The following is a 22,498-nucleotide window of genomic DNA, read 5'->3' on the forward strand; positions in this document are numbered from 1 at the left end:
CCCAGCACCTAACAACTACGATTCTACTTTCTGTCTCTATTAATTTTACTACTCCAAGAATGTCATGTAAATGACAGTCATACGGTATTTGTCCTTTTATGACTGGCTTACTTTACTTAGCATAATATCTTCAAGATTCATCTGCATTTCAGCCTGTGTTGGAATTTCTTTCCTTTTTGAGGCTGAATAATATTCCAGTGTGTGTGTGTGTGTGTGTGTGTGTGTGATAAACCACACCGTGTCTGGTTTATCCAGGTGGACATATGAGTTTTTCCATCTCTTAGTTATTGTGAATAATACTGCTATAAACATAGGTGTACAAATTGAGTCTTTCCTTTCAATTCACTTTGAATTATACACCCAGAAGGGACATTACTGGATCATATAGTAACTCTACATTTAATTTTTTGAGATATTGTCATGCTCGCTTCAGCAGCACGTATACTAATTTTTTGAGGTACTGCTATACTATTTTATAGCAGCTGCACCCTTTCACATTCCCACAAGCACTGCGCAAGGTTCCGATTTTTCCACATCCTTGCCAACACTTTTTATCTTCCGGTTTGTTTGTTTTGTAACACCCATCCTAATGGGTGTGAAGTGATATCTACTTGTAGTTTTGATTTACATTTCCCTAATGATTAGTGAGGTTGAATATCTTTTCATGTGCTTATTAAATTATATATTTTCTTTGGGAAAATGTCTATTCAAGTCCTTTGCCCATTTTTGAATTGGGTGCCTTGTTTACTGTTGTTAGGTTGTAGGAGTTCTTTATACATTGTGGATATCTGGGATCCCTGGGTGGCGCAGCGGTTTGGCGCCTGCCTTTGGCCCAGGGCGCGATCCTGGAGACCCGGGATCGAATCCCACATCGGGCTCCCGGTGCATGGAGCGTGCTTCTCCCTCTGCCTGTGTCTCTGCCTCTCTCTCTCTCTCTCTCTGTGACTATCATGAATAAATAAATAAAATCTTTAAAAAAAAAAAATCCCTTATCCAATATATGATACAAGCATTTTCTCCCATTCCATGGGTTGCCTTTTCACTCTGTTGATAGTGTCCTTTACCCAGTTTTTAATTCTGATATAGTCCAATTTGTTTATATTGTCTTGCCTTGCTTTTACTGTCATATCCAAGAAATCATTGCCAAATCCAATGTAATGAAGTTTTCCCCCTATGTTTCCTAAGAGGTTTATAGGTTTAGACCTTATATTTAAGTCTTTGATTTATTTTGAGTTTATTTTTGTATATGATATAAGATAAGGGTCTAGCTTTCATTCTTTTGTATGTGGATATCACGTTTCCCCAGCACTATTTGTTAAAGACTCTTCTTTCCCAATTGAATGGTCTTGATACCTTGATCAAAAATCATTTGACCATATGTGTGAGGGTCTACTTCTGGACTCTATTCTATGTTGGTCTATGTCTGTCTTTATGATAGTACCACATTGTTTTGATTACTGTAGCTTTGTAGTAAATTTTGAAATTGAAGTGTGAGGCCTTTAACTCTGTTATTTTTCAGGATTATTTTGGCTATTTGGAATCTATATTTTCTTTTATATTTACCCATATAGTTTAGCAGTGCTCTTTATTTCTTCATTTGGTTTCAAGTTTCTGCCTAGTATCCTTTAATTTCAGTTTGAAGTACTCCCTTTATTATCTTTCTAGGGAAGGTTTGCTAGTGATAAATTCTCTTAGTTTTTGTTTATCTAGAAATGTCTTGATTTTTCTTCATTTTTAGGGTAGTTTTAATGGATATAGAATTCTGGGTTGACATTCTTTTTCTTTCAGCACTCTGAATATGTCATCCCACACCTTCATGCCCTTATGATTTTTTTTTAAGATTTTATTTATTTATTCGTGAGAGACACAGAGAGTCAGAGACATAGGCAGAGGGAGAAGCAGGATCCATGCAGGGAGCCCAATGTGGGACTCCATCCCAGGACTCCAGAATCATGAAGGCAGACGCCCAACCACTGAGCTACCCAGGCGTCCCGCCTTTATGATTTTTAATGAAAATTTAGCTGTTAATCTCATTGAGGACCTCTGGGGTCTAATGAGTCTTCTCTCTTTCTGCTCTCAAGATTCTCCCTTTGTCTTTAGCTTTCAACAATTTATGATGTTTCTGGGGAGTTCACTGAGCTTCTTAGATTTGTAAGTTAATGTTTCTCATCAAATGTTCAGCTACAAATGTTCAGCTATTCCTTTTTTTAAAATTAAGATATAATTGACATAAAACATTTTATTACTTTCAGGTGGTTTTGGTTCTTTCCATTTCTTTTCTGTTGAAAATAATGTTCCAGTGAACATAGGAAAGCATATATGTTTTCAAAATAGCATTTTTGTATTCCTCAGATAAATACCCAGAATTGGACTAGCTGGATCATATGGTAATTCTATTAATTTTTTGAGGAATCTCCATATTGTTTTTCACAGTGGCTGTACCAGTTTACATTTTCAGTAACTGTACAAGAGCTTCCTTTTCTCCACATTGTCTCCAACACGTGTTATTTCTTGTCTTTTGATAATAGCCATTCTAACAAGTGTGAAGTGATCACTCATTGTGGTTTTGATTTGCACTTCCTGATGATTAGTGATGTTGAGCACCTTTTCATAAATGTGTTGGCCATTTTTATGTCTTCCTAGGAAAAATATCAATTCAGATCTTCTTCCAAATTTTTAATTGGATTGTTTTGGGTTATTTGCTATTGAGTTGTATGAATTCTGTATATATTTTGGATACTAACCCTTTATTAGATTATATGATTTGCAAATATTTTCTTCCATTCAGTAGGTTACCTTTTCATTTTGCTGATTGTTTCTTTTGCTGTGCAGAAGCTTCTTAGTTTAATGTGGTCTCAAGTGTTTATGTTGGCTTTTGATACCTTTGCTTTTGTTGTCAAATCCAAAAAAGCAATATTCACCAAAACTAATATCAAGGAGCTTACCACCTGTGTTTTTTCAAGTCTTTTCCATTTTCAGTTAATGTTTGTATATGGTTAAGGCAATGGTCCAGTTTCATCCTATTGCATGTGGCTATCCTGTTTTCCTAATACTGTTTATTGAAGAGACTACCCTTCCACATGATATATTTTTGGCTCCTTTGTTGTGACACAACATATGCATGGATTTATTTCTGGGTTTTCTGTTCTGTTCCATTGGTCTGTATATGTTAACTTTAATGCCAACACCATATTATTTTGATATTAAATAGAGTTTGAAATTTAGGAACATGATACTTGCAGCTTTGTTCTTCTTCAAGATTGCTTTGGCTATTCAAAGTCTTTTGTGATTCTATAAAAATTTTAGAATTGTTTGTTCTATTTCTGCGAAAAGTGCCATTGGAATTTTGATAAGAGATTGCATGACTCTGTAGACTGGTTTGGGTAGTATGGACATTTTAACAATATTAATTATTTTAATCCAAGCATGGACTATCTTTTCATTTATTTGTGTCTTCTAATTTAATTTCTTTCATCACTGTCCTATGGCCATTATTTCTTGAAATATTCTTTCTGCCCCTCTTTCTCTCTTCTCCCCTTCTAAGACTCCCATTATGCATATGTTAGCACTTTTCTTTATGTTCCATAGGTTTCAGAGCCTCTGTTCATTTTATTCATTCTTTTATCTGTTTACTCTTCTGACTGGAAAATCTGAATAAACCTGTCTTCAAGTTCATTGATTCTTCTGTCTACTGAAATCTACTGTTGAGCCTCTCTAGAAAATTTTTATTTCATTTTTTGTACCTTCCATCTGCAGAATTTCTATTTGGTTCTTTTCCATAATTTCATTTTTTTGTAATTGGTATTCTTTATTTGTAATGTATCTTTTTCCTTTAGTTCTATAGACATGATTTCCTTTAGTTTTCTGAACATATCTAAAATAGCTAATAAATATATTTGTCTAATAAGTACAACATCTGGGCTCCCTCAGGAGCAGTTTCTATCGATTGATTGCATTTTTGCTTGCTTATGGGCCATACCTTAATATTTCTTTGCATGTCATGTAATTTTTTGTTGAAAACTGTGCATTGTAAATAATATAATGTGGCATTTCTAGAAATAAATTTGCTCCCTTGGCCCTTGAGTTTATTTTTGTTGCTATTTGTTATTGTTTAGTGACTTTTCTGAATATTATAAAATCTGTATTCTTTGACATGTGTCCACTGAAGTTTCTACACAGCTTAGTGGCCAGCTAACAATTGGAGAGAGATTTCCTTAAATGGCAGAACCAGTAAGTCTCCCAGTTTGTTTGTTTTTTTAAGATTTTATTTATTTATTCATGATAGACATAGAGAGAGGGGGCAGAGACACAAGAGAGGGAGAAACAGGCTCCATACTGGGAGCCCGACGCAGGACTCGATCCCTGGACTCCAGGATCGCGCTCTGAGCCAAAGGCAGGCACTAAACCGCTGAGCCACCCAGGGATCCCCAAGTCTCCTGGTTTTTACCAAATGTCTCTGTGTATATTGGAACACCCATCATTGCTCAACCAGGCAACAACTGAAAACTATAACTTAACTTTAACTTCCTGACTTTGCAGAGACTAAAAGCTAGAGGAGAAAACTTAGAGCCTTCTCGGATATTTTCTAAGCATGTGCACAACTCTACCTATGTACATGGACTTCTAGATTTCCAGAAATATGTCAAAATAAGTCACTGGATATCTCATTCCCTACCTTTTTCTCGTATGCTTTTTGTTAGCTTATTGTTTGCCCCAACTGCTTTTTAGTGCTTCAGACAGCCACAAAGTTAAACAATTCCCTCTAAATGTTTTTGAAAAATGCTCCCAGGGTACAGGTGTTTTGCACTGGATGAGCTGTGAGTCAAGTAAAAGAAAGACAACTATGCAAGTAGTGTCCTCCAGGGAACCACCAGACAAGTCATTTAATGATAATTTACTGGAAATGACTCTTTGAAGCAACTCCAACCCCATACTGCTCCCGCCTGTGGCTTTTAGGCTTCTTGTTTTTACTGTAATTATAGGCTGTTGTTTTTTAGCTACTGCAGAACTGAAAAAGAAGACATGGGGGACAAAAGAAAGAAAGAGAGAGAGAGAGAAAAAGAGACAGACAGACAGACATGGGAAGAAAGAAAGACATAGAAAGAAAGAAAAACATGGGAATAGGGCAAATTAAAGTTCTATGAAGCTCACTGCCCTTACTGAAATCCAGCTATTTTTCCTGAATCTCCCCGGATTGCTGCAAGCATTTTGTTAATTTCTATAATCCTGAAAAACTTCACTCTGACATTTTTTCCAGTTTTCTCATTGCATTTATAGGAGAGAAAATTCTGGGAGGTTATTACTCCACTGTTTTCGCTGTCTCCTAAATCTCCAATCTTGAGTATACAGCACTTTAATAATCTGTGTGCTGAAATAGAAGAACATATAGAACACTTCTGCTGCACACTGAAGTATAGCATTTGCTTTCAGTTACAAATGGAACTAGTTGCTCTTTTCATAGAATACCATATTTACTTGACAGACTAACAATGTTATACAAATGTGAGTACTTGGCAGATATTTCCTTAAACATGATTGAAGTGAGCCTGTCATTTCAAGAAAACTACTGACAGAAGTTGATGCCAATGATAAGTCTCAAGCTTCCAAGCAAAAATAAAAATTGAGGAAAACTTTTTTTTTTTAAGATAAATTGGGGAAAACTTTTGTTTACCACTGTGTGTTTAATAGCTTCCCAGTACTTATACTCTTCAGATGAGATTGGTGATGATGTTAACAAATGTAAATATGTGATAATAATGAAATGTGTCAGTATTTGGAAGATCTACATAATTCCATGAACCAGTGTTTTCTAAATAAGCAATGCATAATTTAACAAATCATGGATACATAAAAGATTCTTTCACAGTTTAAGATAGACCAATAGATTTTAAAATAAAAAGCACAAAAGAGTTCATAGACGATTTCAGATTTCACATTTCAACTAACCATTAAGAAACTATCATTTGTTGGGAACCTGGGTGGCTCAGTGGTTGAGCGTCTGCCTTCAGCTCAGGTCGTGATCCTGGGGTCTTGGGATCGAGTCCCGCATCGGGCTCCCTGAATGGAGCCTGATTTTCCCTCTGCCTGTGTCTCTGCCTCCTTCTATGTGTCTCTCATGAATAAATAAATAAAATATTTTTTAAAAACCTATCATTTGTCAAGTTTTGGTATAATATCAAAGAAGAATATCCATACTTATCTGAAAAGGCTGCTAAAATAATCCTATTTCCTCTCGGAGTGGTGAAGTCTGCCCATCTGAGGCTCCATGCTCAGGGTGGTGTCTGCTTATCCTTCTCTCTCCTCCTCAGCCCTTTCCCCTAATTGAGGGACATGCTCTCATCTCAAAAAAAAAAAAAAAAAAAAAAAAAACTAAGTCTTAAATCAATAAAATAAAATATCTGTATAGCTCTATAAGGTCAGATTTTCTTCATGTATTTCCACAAAATAAATTGAATACTGAAGGAAATATGACAGTCAAGCTATCTTCTATCAATCCAGACATTAAAGATATGTACAAACGCGTAAAACAGTGCCATTCTTTTCACCCATTTTTTTGTTTTGGAAAACACAATCCTTTTTCATTAAAATATTTGTATTAACATAGATGGGTTATTTTAAAGCAATTAACACAAATAGTTTTAAAATTTGTGTTTTAATTTCTACTGTGGTAAATACCAAAAGACATAACTCACATAAATAAGTTCTTTAAGGCCCTTAATAATATTTAAAAGTGCAAAAAGGTCCTGAACTGAAGAGTTTGAGAACTGCTTATGCTAGGTTTTCTAAGCTCAAAGCCATAATCACAAACCAACTGGAAAATATAAAAGTAGCTACTATCTAGTACTTAATTCACTTGCCTATGTTTAGTGCCAATATTTTTATGTGACTCATGCCCAAAATCTGTTCATCCACACAGGCATGATGGTCAGAATTATTTAATCTGCATAGAAACTTTTACACTGACCCTTTCTGCTTTGTGACTAGGCCACATTTCTCTATGTGATAGCTCATGTGCAAGGCTATTACTCTGCCTGGAAAGCTCTCCTAGCCCCTCTCCTCACAATTCTTATTCTTCAGATCTCAGATCAGATGTCACTATCTCAGGGAAACCTTCCTTGATCTATTCTTCCAAAGCTCTTATCCTCCAGATTTCACTAAAACCTCCCAATCTCTTTCATGGGTCAAAGCACATTTTTTTCTCTCATAGTACATATCACAACTTGCAATTATGTAGATGTAAGATTTGATCGGTACCTTTCTCTCCCTTAAACTTCAGTTTCACAAGGGTGGTTTTCGTTTTAGCTTACTGTTTTGTCCTCAATATGTATCACAGTGTTTGGCAGTATGTATGTACAGAATGATTCAATTATTTTCCAATATGAAAAACACATGTTGAGGCAAGGAAGAGTGCATTTTATTGATTGTCCCATCATTTTAAATAGTTTTTCAAATTACTAGCCATGAGTTATGAGAGATCTGTTGAAAACAGTTTTCATTGTATGGCCCTCCAAGTAAAAAGATATCTTAGCAGCACAATCATTCTGAAAGAAGTTAGATTGCTTGATTTGTTTATACAGATGCCATTTCACAGAACTTTCTCCCAACTCATGCTTCTTAGTTTCCAAGCTTTTTAAAAAATAAAATACAAAAAAGACTTTTACTAATGGTTATCCTGAGCCTTTCTCTAAAAATATCTTTTATTAAATACAGGAGGAGATTGGATTCATGCTGTATTATTTCTTTTGGGACTAATGGTGCATTTTCCAACTTCAGAAATTGTTTTTAAGACCGCAAAAGTATCAGATTAAACGAATGTGGTGACTACCTCAGGACAGTAGTATTTTATTATATTTTCCTTCCAAGAATGTAACTGTTATAAATTACTACAGTTATTTATTCTTCACTTTACAATTTATTAACTGAGGGGGTCATATTTCATTCTTCTTCCATCTGAGTAACTTTTGTGTGTGTTTTTATGTAGCAGTGACAAATAGTTTTTCATTTGAAGGCTCTAGACTTTGGTCCTGTTCTAATTAGGAGACTTTTGAGATTTGGATGAAGGCAGCATATTGTCCTTTCAGATATCCAGGCAAAATTGGTAAGATCTGTCTAACCATAAAAGTTACAAACCCCTTTCTGATAACAAGTCTAGGATACTTTAATAACACAGCTTTCAGAATTTACAGCCTCCACTTTCAAGCACTCAGTGTTGATGTTACTGCTAATCTCAAATAGTTTTGTTTTACACAGAAACAAATGGATATCAATGCTGCTATTCAAGCCCTGATTGAATCACATACTGCCCTACAGATGGAGGTAATATATCTGGCTTTATTTACATTGGCACTCTCAATATACAAATTATACAGAACATTTTTTCAGAGTCCAAAATGTGCCTTTATCTCAAAGATTGGATTTAAAACATATTGAACATAATGAAACTATTTTTAAGGACAAAGTAAGCATTTTTAATAAACAGAAATATATGCATGGGATGTTTTTAAGCAAAAACACTTAAAACTGAAATGTAAGACATTTAAGGAATTTTTTAAGAAGGAATTAGATACTGTAGAAGAAAATAGTTAAATGAAATTAGCCATTTCTTAAAATGGGATCTATCATTGTTAATTATTTTTCTTATTTAAACTCTATTCAATATATAATTTCTTTAAAACATTATACTACAATTGGCACAATAATTGTTAAGTTTTATGTTGGCTTGAAAACCAGGCCTTTAGAGTGAATTTAATCTCTTATTTAGAATCAAGATTAATAAAGCACATAGGCCTATATTTAAATATAAACTGTTCTTTACACCCTACTCCAACTCATTGCACACAACAAGAATACATTTTTCTTCTGTCTTGGTCCATGTTGATCATGACGGTTACCTACTGTGACGGTTACCTACTCCATGCTTTTCTGCTAATACGATTCCTCTGATGACTTGACAGAGCTACCAGAATACCGAAGTGACTTTAATGGACTACAGTGCAGAGATATTCAAGACCCTGAACTACCTTAGCAATTTACTGCGCAGCATCAAGAATCCTCTTGGCACACGAGATAACCCAGCACGAATCTGCAAAGATTTGCTTAACTGTGAACACAAGGTATCAGATGGTAAGTTCTTGGTTTTTCTCAAACTCTGATGTCTAATTTCGTCATTTCAGTGTGTTTGAGATTTAGAATGTATTCATTTCAAATCTTAATCATTTTGATAGAACCAGTGTAGAAGGCATTTGAATGTTATCAAAAACCAAATACTCTTAGAGGGAGACATGATTCTGAAGTCAGAGTATCCTTTTCTGGGGGTGCATATGACAAATGTCCTCTATACAGCCTTACTGATTCTCAGCTTTTCCTACTTCACCCTAACGATATCACTTGCTTACACTTTGTGCTTGGAACTTATCACATGCATGTTAAAAATGAGAATAGGAAGGACTGATTTTGGGTTAACAGGAGTTAACTATCTATCAGGTCCACCAAAGGTGGCAACATGAAAAAAATATGGTAGAGTGCCTACCACCACTTGTCCTTAAATTATGGTTTTTAAACAATATGGAAATTAAGTGCATCATTGCAGAGTCAATGAGTAGGCAAATGATTTGGTATTCTTGGAATTTTTTTCATCCCTACACTGATAGCCCAAAATCCACTAACCAGAGGTGCAAAAATCAATTTAGAGTAGAAGCATCAAGGAAAAGTTTTAAAGCAAGTAGAAGATTTATAATTATCTAATGAAAAATAGGGGAACCCTGTCTGCTACAATACACATTTCATTTTCATTTCTATTGGGTCTGTGGTCAGCTGTACAATCAATACTAGTAGTTATCATTTTTTGCTGAAAACTCTATTCCCTACACAGTGTTAAAAGCATCAAATAGCTAACAAAATACTGAGGACATTTCAAGTCAATATTTCAAAGAAGATGGCAGACAGATGAACACACTTAGAACTGCTTTTACCCTGGGTGTGTTCACAAACTACATCCTGGTTTTGGTGGCTTCATGGGACCTGGGATCAAAACTTGGAATCTGTGACCCACCAAACGTGGGGATTTAGAATGCTTTCAAAGGGCTCCACTCTAAGAGTAAACATACACTGGAAGAAAAGAGACATTCATACAGATTGTAGCCTAGCTTCACATCATGAAGACCCCTCAGAATCTTATGGTTTTTTTTGTTTTTTTTTTTTTAAAGTCTAATCTGTTTTCAAATTTTTTAAAAAAATTTTTATTTATTTATGATAGTCACAGAGAGAGAGAGAGAGAGGCAGAGACACAGGCAGAGGGAGAAGCAGGCTCCATGCACCGAGAGCCCGATGTGGGATTCGATCCCAGGACTCCAGGATCACGCCCTGGGCCAAAGGCAGGCGCCAAACCGCTGCGCCACCCAGGGATCCCAGAATCTTATGTTTTGAACTTGGACTAAGATTGTTCCAGACTACTTGTAACCCACCCTGTATCTGACAGAAACAAAAGTCCTCTATAAAATATGCCATCATCTTAGGGCTCAAATTATTTCCACAAATCATTTCTCAAATATAGTGCCCAGCACACAATCAGTGATAATGAGGCATACTGGTAAACAAAGCACTAAGAATAAGAATTGGCAAAAACGGCAAACAGAATTAGACTCAAAAGAAAAAATAAGAGGGGAAGAACTCAAAACTGAAGGTATAACAGATAAGGTAAGCCTTATATGGGTTTTATAAGGAAACACAGTTTATCCACTATAAAAAGAAGGAAGGCAGAAAATATGTGTGCAGGTACAGATAGGTAAATAGATGTAGTAGTGGGAGGTTATATAAGTTAATTTCAGATTGCTTCAGTTGTCTCAGTGAAATTGAAAAGTTATCAGTCAAGAATAAAGATGAAGGAGGGTCACCTGGGCAGCTCAGTCTGTTAAGCATCTGCCTTCTGCTCAGATCATGATCTCAGGCTCCTGGGATCAAGCCCCACATCAGGCTTTTTGCTAAATGGGGAGTCTGCTTTTCTCTCTCTGTATCAAATAAATAAATAAGATCTTTAAAAAAAAAGAATAAAGTGTGAAGGGATACATATAATAAGGTTGAGGGAAGAAGAAATGGTTTCAAATAGTTAACTAGGAGAATGACAGAGGGAACTCACTAGGGAAACACAATGTTGTCTGGCAGCCTTACAAACATTTGAATATAAAGTGAGTCTAGTCAGCATGGTTGTCTTTTTCTTCAGACACATTTAGCTGTGCAAGGTCAGGCACAGATTAGGCACAAAACTGGACTGCTATAAGGTTGAGACTTTATAGGACAAGTACATTGAAGTGAGGCAGGGGCAGGGATGTTGAGGAAGTCTTCAAGGGAGTAATTATAGTAAAGGACTATGGGTTTTACATGGGTAGGAAGGGAAATGAACACATGATTATGAGATAGGGGAAAAACAGTAGTATCAATGGATATCAGGTCCTGGGGAATGGAGGGATTATTGGAGTCAGGACGCTAGAGTGAATGAGTTTTAAAAAAGAAGAGGGGAAATTATAGCAGAATTCTAGTTGTAGGGCAACCCCCGGTGGCCCGGTGGTTTAGTGCTGCCTTCGGCCCAGGGTGTGATCCTGGAGACCTGGGATCAAGTCCCACTTCTCCCTCTGCCTGTGTCTCTGCCTCTGTGTGTGTGTGTGTGTGTGTGTGTGTGATGATTAAATAAATAAAATCTTAAAAAAAAAAAAAAAAGAATTCTAGTTGTGGTAACAGCAAAGGCTAGGTAGGATAATGGCCTGGGAAATGACTGGGGTAGTAGGGGGAGCAGGGAAGGGTATGAGAATATAGGCAGAAGAGTTCAAGGAACTGAGAGGCCAGAGTATTGGAAGTGCTCTCCATGTGAATTTAAAATCACCAAGAAAAAAATAAATAAATAAAATAAAATAAAATAAAATAAAATCACCAAGAATTAGGTCATAGATTTTCTGAAAGCGATAGCCATCCAAAGCTAAAATCTTCAAAGAAAAAGCATGATTGCAACAGGAAGGGATAATGGATGATACAATGTAATGACAGTAATTTTACCATGGAGTTGTTTTAGGGAAACAATAAAAAGAACGGAGGTGTCAATGAAGAGCGAGAAAGACACCTTCCCTACCCCAGGCACAGTGCTAATAGGGGCTGTGAAGGGGCTGCAAGGGAAGTGGTGTCCTTAGGGGAGAGCCAGTTTGGGGTTGAACATTTAGGCCTACCAAAGATATATTATGGTATAGCATCTTATTAATAGCTCAACATAGCCTGAAAAAAATCACAAAGTACCTGCCAGTTCACTGTTGTACAACATAATGCCTGACTTCAAAGCATTCTACCCTATATAACAATGACAGTTTGCTTGATGGAAAACATTTTATAAGAAATTTATTAGCTCACATAGTAAAAGAAAACTGTTTCTTAGAAGAGAAGAGATGGTAGTGAAGATAATGTGTTTACCCCATTAGATAAGAACTGGAAGCCTACATTAGATCCCGGTTAAAAAAAAAAAAAAAAATCCAGCACTAATATCTATAAACATTACAAAATGCCCAAAATTCTGAGGGAAGGAAAAAAAAAAAGGATAGGATTTCTTTCACCCCTTTCTTTCATATCGCAATAGATCAGTGGTTCTTCAAATGTCCCTGGACCAGAATTAGATTCTGCTGAAATGCAGATTATCAGGCCCTGACTTAATGAATCAGAAACTCTGGGGATGGGACCCAGCTATCGGTGTTTTAACAGATGGTTCTAAATGCCACTAAAATGTGAAAACACTGCAATAAAAGACAGTCCCTACTCCTGGAGCCACCAGTTCAGCAAGTATTCATTTTGAAGGATTAGTGGAATAGTTGAGGAAAGAAGAGTTGAGGATATTTTAGAAGGCTAAAATAATGGAAGCCCAGGATGAGGTAGAGGAATCTTTGCAATAGGGTAAGGATGGAACAAGTATTTCTACCTACCGTAGAAATGACATTTGAGAAATACTGTATGGTTATCTTACCTTTTTAAAGCAAAAAAAAGCAGGTCTATCTCATTCAAAAATTCTTTCTTTTAGAATTAGGTGCTACTTCACTATTCTGAGCCTGTTATTCTGGAATTTAGATATTAGATCAATACCTTTTCAGCCTGAGTATTTCCTGTAGGCTGAATTTAAGACCCCATTTGATTCTCCTGGACATTCAGTGAAAGCAATAGTTGACAGGCTTACATTGGCTGTAGGGACTTCATTTTTTCTCACAAATCTGATGAAGAAAGAGCAAAAATGGTAACCATTTAATTGTACATTTTCTTTCTGAAAGCAAAGGCTGTCTTATTATTTTTATTCTAATTATCATAAAGGTAATATTTTACGTCAGAGAGGTTGAACTTTTTTCTGTTTAATATACATATATATTCATTTTTAAACTGTAATGACATAGAACAGATGTGTGCAGGTACACCACAGCAATTGCAACTTTGTGAACTAAATTAACTATGTTAATTTTAGACAGTTTGCTTTAAGCTGATGAGCTCATCTGTGGAAAGAAGCTGTAAATTCAGCCATTGTATCATTTTTTTTGTTGAAATTATAAAATGCCCTTAAATTGACAAGTATGTGAAAAATACAGTATTTTTGGTATCAATTTTGCATGGTGCTTACTGCTTTCATTCACTGACTAAATGTAAGTATCTTTATAATCATCTAAGTTTTTTTTACAGGTAAGACTATAAAAATATATTAAAGCTTGATCATTTATAATGATGGTTCCAATATGTTTCACTATAGAATTTAAATATTTTTATGTTTTACAATAAATTAATAGGAAAATACTGGATTGATCCAAATCTTGGATGCCCTTCAGATGCCATTGAGGTTTTCTGTAATTTCAGTGCTGGTGGTCAGACATGTTTATCTCCTGTTTCTGTAGCAAAGGTATGTATTAATGGTAGACTGTATGCTGGTACTTGCCCAGTATCAGTGAACATGATTTTTAAAATTCTATCACTTCACATAATTATGATTTTTATGAATGGAAGCAAGCTATCATTCTCTACCATATATAATCATCTAAGTTTTTTTTACAGGTAAGACTATAAAAATATAAATATATGTTTAAAGCTTGATCATTTATAATGTTTTTAAAAAATAATTCTAGTGAATCTTGACATTTTGATTATGTGTTTTATGATTGGCATTATTATGGCTTTCTCTACTGATTAGGCTTTTTAATTTCTTTTAAAAATGTTGTAGGGGGTGGGTTGTGCACCTTGGTGACTTAGTCAGTTGAGCATCTGACTTTTGGTTTGGACTCAAGTTATGATCTCCAGGTTGTGAGATCAAGGCCCACATGGGACTCTGCCTCCGCAGGAAGTCGGCTTGGGATTCTCTCTCCCTCTTCCTCTGTGCCTCCCCTGCTCATGCAGATCTCTCTCTCAATATTAAAAAAAAAAAAGTGGAATATATGTCTTTATGTATACACATTAGAAAATCCCCAAACAGCTGCAATGTTTGCAATTAGTAATCAGTTGCCTAAAGGTTTTCTGAAAATGACATCATTAAAAGAGGAATTTTGCCACAAAGCTTGCTCTTTTTGATGATTTGGCACAAAGAATCTCCCTTAAACATACATTTCCAGTATAATAAAATGAATGAAAATTAGTTTGGTATGACCCTGGTATTGACCCTGACAAGCATTCATAAAACCTGTATCTTAGTTCTATCTATAATATATATTGAAGAAATAAAAACTGCACTTCTTTCTTTTTCTGGTTAAACCAGTTTGGTATTATTACCAAGAACTTATTTCTCATTGACAAAGAATTGATGCAGCTGTCCATGGTGTGTTTGGTCCATCGTAAAGAGGCAGCAACTCAAATTTGCAGTTTATTAGTCTCTGTAGCTGCTTTTTGTTACAATGCCCTTTCCTAAATTATCCCTCTTCATTAAGGGTGTCTCACCAGTTCATCTCAGTAGACATTCACCAGTATTACTCTCAAGCAGAGGAAAGAAAGATTCTTTCATTCCTAGGGAATCCATGTTCCTCTGATGAAGATCAGCATGATAGTCCTACTTCCAAAATATCTGCATGATCATTCTTATTCCCCTGGATTTGGCCCAGGATTTTTATCTGGATTATCATAAAAGACAGATGGGGGCTGGGAGGCATGTGCAAAGGAGATAGGAGCTGTGACACTGCTGAACTTCAATTCCTTCCTCGACTGAGTCAAGCCTCCCATCTCTCCCCTCCATAAACTCTACCTCAGAAAGACTAGGCAGGTAGTGAGAAGAATAGTAGGCTTGGCATCAGGGATATCGGTTCTAGTCTCTCTCCCTCTACCAACCTGGCAAATCATACTCTGAGCCTACTCTGCTCAGGCACTGTGGTAGAAGTGACATGTGGCACCTTAAATTCTTATAACAATCCTGCCACGCAGCTGTCCTACTCCACTTTACCAGCAAAGAAACCAAGGCTCAGAAAGTTCAAGTAGTTTACATGTTTGGGATTCTCAGCTGTAAAATAAAGGAACCTGAACTACTTAAACTCCAGTGTTCTTTGATGATCCTTCCATGTTTTCATTCTCGTTGACCTTCCTTTGCCTTTCCTCTCTTTTCCTTTTACTTTGTTGGTTGTTGTCATTTTATATTTTTTTCTTTCTTTGATACCTTATAACTGATATTTTTCTAATTTTATGTTTGGAAGTTAATATGAACTCCTTGTAGAAACCATTTTTGTTCATTTTCCTTATGACAGTACCCCTGCTTGAATAATGCTAAAATAATAATAATAACATCAAAAGTTATAGAAAAATCTACTTCCTTGTCCAAGCCTGAGAAATCTGCAATCAGACCTCTTTGCTCCAATTTTGCCTTATATTATTGACTTTATTATTACTACTTGTTCATGCATTCATTCATTTCAATAAACATTTATTGATGACCACTCTATGAATGGAACTGCATTAGGGGCTGGCAACACAAAGAATTTAAGATTCTATCCTTGTCGTTAAAGTCTCTCCTAGTTAAAGTTACTCAACAAGTTATTATTGCAACTTGTAACCTTGGAAACTCAAAAAAAGATATTCAAAGAAAAAGTATAGACAATTTCAGATTTTTGTGCAAAAAAATTTAAAGCATTAATCAACAACAAATTATAATGCATTTTAGATAATATTATGTAAATTCCTTCATTATTTTTGTCATGTCTAGTAGCCTAATGGTGTGCTGAAGCCAGCTCATAGAGATTCATGGTTAACATTGTTATTGTTACCTATTGTTAATATCCCTTTCCAACCTGTTTTCAATGATACTACCATGATAGCCTGAAATAAGCTGTGGTGGGAGTGTTTACACCATGGAAATTGGAAAATGCTATAAATCAGGAATTACCCCCTCCCCACCCCTACAAGAGCCGGTGGTTAAGCATTTAACAGCATACCACTTACTGGCACTTTAATGCCAAGGAAAGTGGCTTTCTCAAGGCTGCATTCAAGGACTTTCCTCAGATTCCCCAAGTTATAAGTTTCTCAACTGCCACATCTTATATAATCTGTATATTATTTCTATGACATTAGTTGGAGTTTGGAGTTGGAAAAGTCCAGATGAACTTCCTTCATTTACTGAGCTCAGAAGCCACCCATATCATCACCATTCACTGTCTAAACACGCCAGTGTGGACAAGTGCTCAGTCAAGTGGCTCAGGATTGCCTGTTGGCTTCAAAGGATGGAATGGCCAGATTTTTGAAGAAAACACTCTACTTGAACCTAAGGTGCTTTCAGATGACTGCAAGGTAAGGTGGCACTTTTAGAATTCTTCAATATAACTAACATAAAATTGATGACCATAAAATTAAAATAATGGGAAGAAGACTTTAATTGCTGAAGATCCAGAAAGGTAGCAGGTTTTAATGTGCCCAATTTGTAATAAACTTACATTTTTCAGAATCAATCATTTGCTTATATAATATCTTGTCAACTTTTGTCACACCCATTGGGCATCCATGGATTTTTATATGCAAAACAGGCATTAACACATAAGTTTAATTTTAATTGTTCATATGAAACATTTATATTACACCTGCATGAATAGAAAGAGCATATAAATAAATAGATTTATTTCATATATTTTCACCACTGTAATTTTATATCTCATTACATTAATGAAGACAGGTTATAGAGGCAAGTCCTATACCTGATACATACCAAACATGGGCATTTTGCCAGTCCCTATACCTGATACCAAACATGGGCATAATTGCAGATTGACTTGCCCTGCCAATCAATATTGAAATCATAGCCCATTTTTCTTATTAAACTAAATAATGAATGTAATAAAAATCTATAATTTTAAAATATTGTGGTATAAAGTAGGTGTCACAAACTACAGTCCATAGACCAAATCTAGCCCACCACTTGTTTTCATAAATAAACGTTATTGGAACATAGCCACACTCATTGTTAATTTATTATCTATAGCTGTTATCACACTATGATGGCAGAGTTGAATAAATGCGATAGACTATATGGCTCACAAAATCTAAAACATTTATGATCTAGCCCTTTACAGAAGGGTTTCCCAACCCTGTTATAGAGAAGAGCATCTACTTTACATACATATTATTAATGACTTTAAGAAGCTTGATTTCCTGTTCTTGTGTACCATGAAGCCCATAATTTAAGATCTCTTCCCATTTCCAGGGGACTGGAGACTCTTTTCACAGCATTTTATTTCCAGACAAATAGTGCTTGAGTATTTGAAAAATGAAAGGCAAACAGTTAGAAATATATGGCTCATTCTCTATAAGCAAAGAGATCAGTATTATCAACAAACTCATTTAACTTTTACAATTTTTTCCAGAAGCTTTCAGTGACTCACTAGTATCTCTGAGATACAATCTAAACTTATCAGCTCTTTGTTTAGCATCTAGAACAGTTGGGCTCCAACCTACCTTTCTAGGTTGGGCTTTCATTGGCTGTCAACCCTAAAGTATGGCCAAACTGATCTATTAATAATAATAATAATAATAATAATAGCATCAACAATAATTCCTACTATTAATCATTGGAGCATTACTATAGAGCAGTTACCCTGTACTACATACATTGTTTTATCTAATTATAACAGCTTTGTAAAGAAGTCTAATTTTGTAGGTAGGAAAGTGAAGGCACAGAGAGGTTAAATAACTTGCTCAAGGTCATGCAGCTAATTAGTGCAGATCAAGAAATAGACCCCAGGTGTGTATAACTCCACAGCCCATGCTACACTATACTGTTAGGTATTTTAATTAAAATCTCATTTAATCCTCACAACTGTGTGAAGTAAGTTTGTATATTTCACATTTTATATAAAAAGAAAATCCTGGATTCCTGGATTTCTTTCAAAATCTGTGCACTTCACCCCATGCTAAGCTTACCTTTGCAACCATTTTCTACTTTGCCAACTGTTTTCTATTTGTATGTTTGTTTTTACTCGTGTCATTACCTTCCTCTGAAATGCCTTCTCTACCTCTCTAACCAAGTGGAAATTTTAGGCATACTTGAAGGCCCATCTTAAATTCTGAATTCTGAACTCATAAAACTTCCCCGGAGTACTTCAGTTGGAAATGAGGAATTTAACACTCACTGTCTACGTAATTTATGCTGCACTTACCATATGTTATCTTGTGTTGTTATGTCTGTTTGTGCTTCTCCTCTCCAACTAAATTTGTAAGCTGCTAGTATTCAGAAGTCAGAACTAATTTATTCATCCTTCATATTTCCCAAATACTGTAAGAAAATAGAGGGTTAGGTCTTATTCAACTGTGCCAATTGAACTTAGTGTTCAATAAATATTACTTGAAAGATTTAACGAGTTAATCTAATGGTGTCTTATACACAGAGCTCTAGTTCTAGTTATCACACCAAGCTGATGACTAGTAAATGGAATTTATAGCTTAAGTAATCTCTAACAGTTAAGATCCTTCAAATTTTAAAATTCATATTATGATAATTCTGTAAGTAAGTGAATAAAATCCTTAATAAAAAGCTTCACAAAACTAGTCAACTGTGTTTCTCGATTTCGTCTTGTTGAATCATAAGCATAAGGTATTTTATGATATGTTTTTGTTCCATAGTAGAATTTGTCAGAAACAAAAGAGCATACAATAATAAGAAAAACAAAGTCCTAGAAAGAAGAGAGGAAAGAAACTATAGAAACAGTAACCACAGACTGGAAAAAAAAGAAACCTAAAAGGTGATTCAATATAATTATAATTTACTTCTGACTGAAGCAATTCTGGTTATTTCCTGCCTCATGTACAGAGAGGTTGCAATAGTTCATTGCCTTTCATCCAAGAAGAATGCCCATCCTGAAGAATTAGCCCCAAATAAAGGAACACAGAACAGATGGGGGTAACTCATATTAGGAATAGTACAGCCTTTTAATTTGCATCTGGTCCAATGATCCACAGACAACAGAAGCAGAAGCCTAGTCTTAGCCTCTGAGACTGAAAAATCAGAACATACACTGCCATGTAGAGAAAAGAATGAACTCGTGTTTTCAACTAGTCACAATGATTGTTACAAATGAGCACTTACTCTCTGCCAGCATTTACTTTGCTTTAGGGACCTTCTATTCATTATCTCTAATCCTTAAACTAAATCTACGTTGTCTGACAGTGAAGGGCATTGTCTGCTGGGAATGACTCCTAATGACACAGTTACATATCAAAGCATCTTGTTCTTGTTTTACAGATTCAAGATGGCAGCTGGCATAAGGCAAAATTCCTTTTTCACACCCAGGACCCTAATCAGCTTCCAGTAATTGAAGTACAAAAACTTCCTCATCTCAAAACTGAAAGGAAATACTACATTGAAAGCAGTGCTGTATGCTTTCTATGAGGTTCCTGAATTAGATCAGAATTTGTGCTGTTGGCCAGGTAATTGCTGCAGAGGGAAAAATATAGACAGAAAGATACTATCATTGTGAAATGCATGGAATAAAGCATTGGCTAAATCTTAAAGTATCTCAGGAAGAAAAGATTTCCTCCTAAGAAGGAGAAAAGGCATTTTTAAAGGACTATAATTGATAAAGTATTTAATTCTTTTAAAAATTATATTGACCTGAGCTTTCTTAGAGAATTCCCTAGAACTGAAAATTTATAAACATGGAATTCTTCAGGGTAGCCTGTATTTTTTGACTGAGAGCAAAGTACCCATTAGACAGCTGGAGATGCAGAGCACTATGGAGCAATACTGGCTAATGCTTCCAAATGTGCAATGCTTCTGTCTAAAAATTACAAGCCACAGTCTAATATGTCTTATTTTCCCAAATACTAAGCTGTATTCAGGTCCCCAATGGGCATATACATCTTAGCCGGTGGTACACTACCTCTTACGTGTTGCCTTTTTGTGTTGCTCGGTGCTCTTTCTAAAACAAGGTGCTTGTGGCTTTCATAGACTATTTTATTTCTTTTTTTTTTTCGTCTTTGTCATTCTTTAAGAGTGTATGTACTGGTTACATCAAGATATGTTTTGGTTGTTAGTACTTATTTTCATTTGTTTGGTTACATACTTAATAACAAGTAAAACATTATTTATGTGAAGTCCTTGTTCTGTTTTAAAATTCTCTTTGTGGATATGGAATCAAAGCCAGCACACTGTAACCTGTGCTTATGCACAAGAGAATTGGAAGGTTTCTTTTGTTTTTATTTTTTAAATTGTTGTAAAAAATATTACAGGCCAGCTACATCTAGTAGTAGGTTTGGGTTAGAGTTTGGGATTGTGATATTCTATTTTTAAAAATCCATGATCATCTGGAATGATACTATGTATATATATATTTTGTAAAGTTTTAATTCAGCAAATCTTTTGAAATTGCTGCTGTTTTAAATTATAAAAACCATTATTTCTGCTTCGTAAGAATTACATGTTTTGTAGTATTCATTGATTTCACTATGCTTAAACTTACTGTGTTGACACCTAAAAGAATTCAATTTACCAGTATTAAAAGCAACATGTGGGAAAAAAAAGTCTTTAGCCATTTAAAATAGGCTCAGCCCATTCAGACTTTCCTTGTCAGAGAAATGTTAGTTCAGTATTAAAAGAAAAATATTATACCTTTTGGTATATAGAAAAGCTTGTACATTCATTATAAACATATCTTTAGCCACAGCAAACCACACTTACCTATCTGTAATAAAACTATGCTTTAAATCTTTTTTGGTGGTATTTGTTTTTCTTCTTTTGTTATCATATCCTTTTATTACCTATGATAGTCCTCTGAGTAGTTCTTCTGTACTCTTACATTTGCATTATTACAAAGTATCCATTACATAACTATAAGAGAATTATAGAGTCTATTTCCCACTTGTACAAAATGAGGTCATGGCACAGAATAAACCTTCTCATATATCATATATAGTCAACTGATTTTCAACAAAGGTATCAAGATCATTCAATGGGAAAAGGACAGTTTTTTTTTCAACAAATAGTGCTGGGAAAACTGGATATCCACATGCAAAAGAATGAAGTTGGACACTTATCTGGTATCATATACAAAACTTAACTCAAGTCCTAAATGGAACAGCCAAAACTTTAAAACTCTTAGAAGAAAACATAGGGAAATGTCTTCACAACACTGGATTTAGCAGTGGTTTCTTGGAGATGGCACTAAAACCATGTTCAAAAAAAGAAAAAGATAAATTATACTACATCAAAATTAAGAACTTCTGTACATCAAAGGACACTATCAGGAGAGTGAAAAGACATCGCACAGATTGGGAGAAAATATTTGCAAATCATATGTCTGATAAGGAATTAATATCCCAGAATGTATTTTTAAAAACTCCTACAACGGGCAGGCTGGGTGGCTCAGCAGTTTAGCGCCGCCTTCAGCCCAGGGCCTGATCCTAGAGATCTGGGATCAAGTCCTGAGTCAGGTTCCTTGCATGGAGCCTGCTTCTCCCTCTGCCTGTGTCTCTGCCTCTCTCTCTCTCTCTCTCTGTGTCTCTCATGAATAAGTAAATAAAATCTTAAAAAAAAAACTACAACTCAACATGAAAAAGCAATCCAATTTAAAAATGGACAAAGGATCTAACAGACACTTCTCCAAAGAAGATGTACAAATGGCCAACAAATGAAAAGATGCTCAACATCTCTAGTTATTAGGAAAATGCAAATCAAAGTCATAGGTAGATATCACTTCACACTCACCACGATGACTATTATCCAAAATCAAAAAAAAAAAAAAGAGGAAAATAACAAGCATTGGTAAGGATGCTGAAGAAGTGGAACCTTTCTACATTCATGGTGGGAATGTAAAATGGTGTAGCCATAGTGGAAAATAGTTTGGCAATTTCTCAAAAGTTAAACAGAATTGCCATATAACCTAGTAATTCTAAGTTGCATATATATGCAAAATAATTGAAAGAAAGGACTCAAATAGATATCTGTACACAAGTGTTCACAGAGGTACCATTCAGAATAGCCAAATGATGGAAACAACCCAAATGTGCATCCATAGATGAACTGATGATCAAAATGTGGTAT

The 22,498-nt window shown here is 35.3% G+C and overlaps 1 protein-coding gene across 4 annotated transcripts in view; it reads left to right on the plus strand.

Annotated features, from left to right (window-relative positions):
* COL24A1 (collagen type XXIV alpha 1 chain) overlaps nucleotides 1-21,167 on the plus strand; it is a 387,744-nt gene extending 366,577 nt beyond the window's left edge. For all 4 annotated transcript variants that reach the window (XM_025417772.3, XM_025417773.3, XM_025417774.3 and 1 more), the window contains 5 exons: nucleotides 8,251-8,316; nucleotides 8,955-9,123; nucleotides 13,797-13,906; nucleotides 16,546-16,761; nucleotides 19,703-21,167. In XM_025417772.3, the coding sequence (XP_025273557.3) occupies nucleotides 8,251-8,316; nucleotides 8,955-9,123; nucleotides 13,797-13,906; nucleotides 16,546-16,761; nucleotides 19,703-19,849 (708 nt within the window). In that variant the 3' untranslated portion in view covers nucleotides 19,850-21,167. The remainder of the gene's footprint in view (nucleotides 1-8,250; nucleotides 8,317-8,954; nucleotides 9,124-13,796; nucleotides 13,907-16,545; nucleotides 16,762-19,702) is intronic.
* Nucleotides 21,168-22,498: the final 1,331 nt, after the last annotated feature.

This window comes from Canis lupus, chromosome 6 (assembly GCF_003254725.2).
Source record: "Canis lupus dingo isolate Sandy chromosome 6, ASM325472v2, whole genome shotgun sequence".
Lineage (NCBI taxonomy): Eukaryota > Metazoa > Chordata > Mammalia > Carnivora > Canidae > Canis > Canis lupus.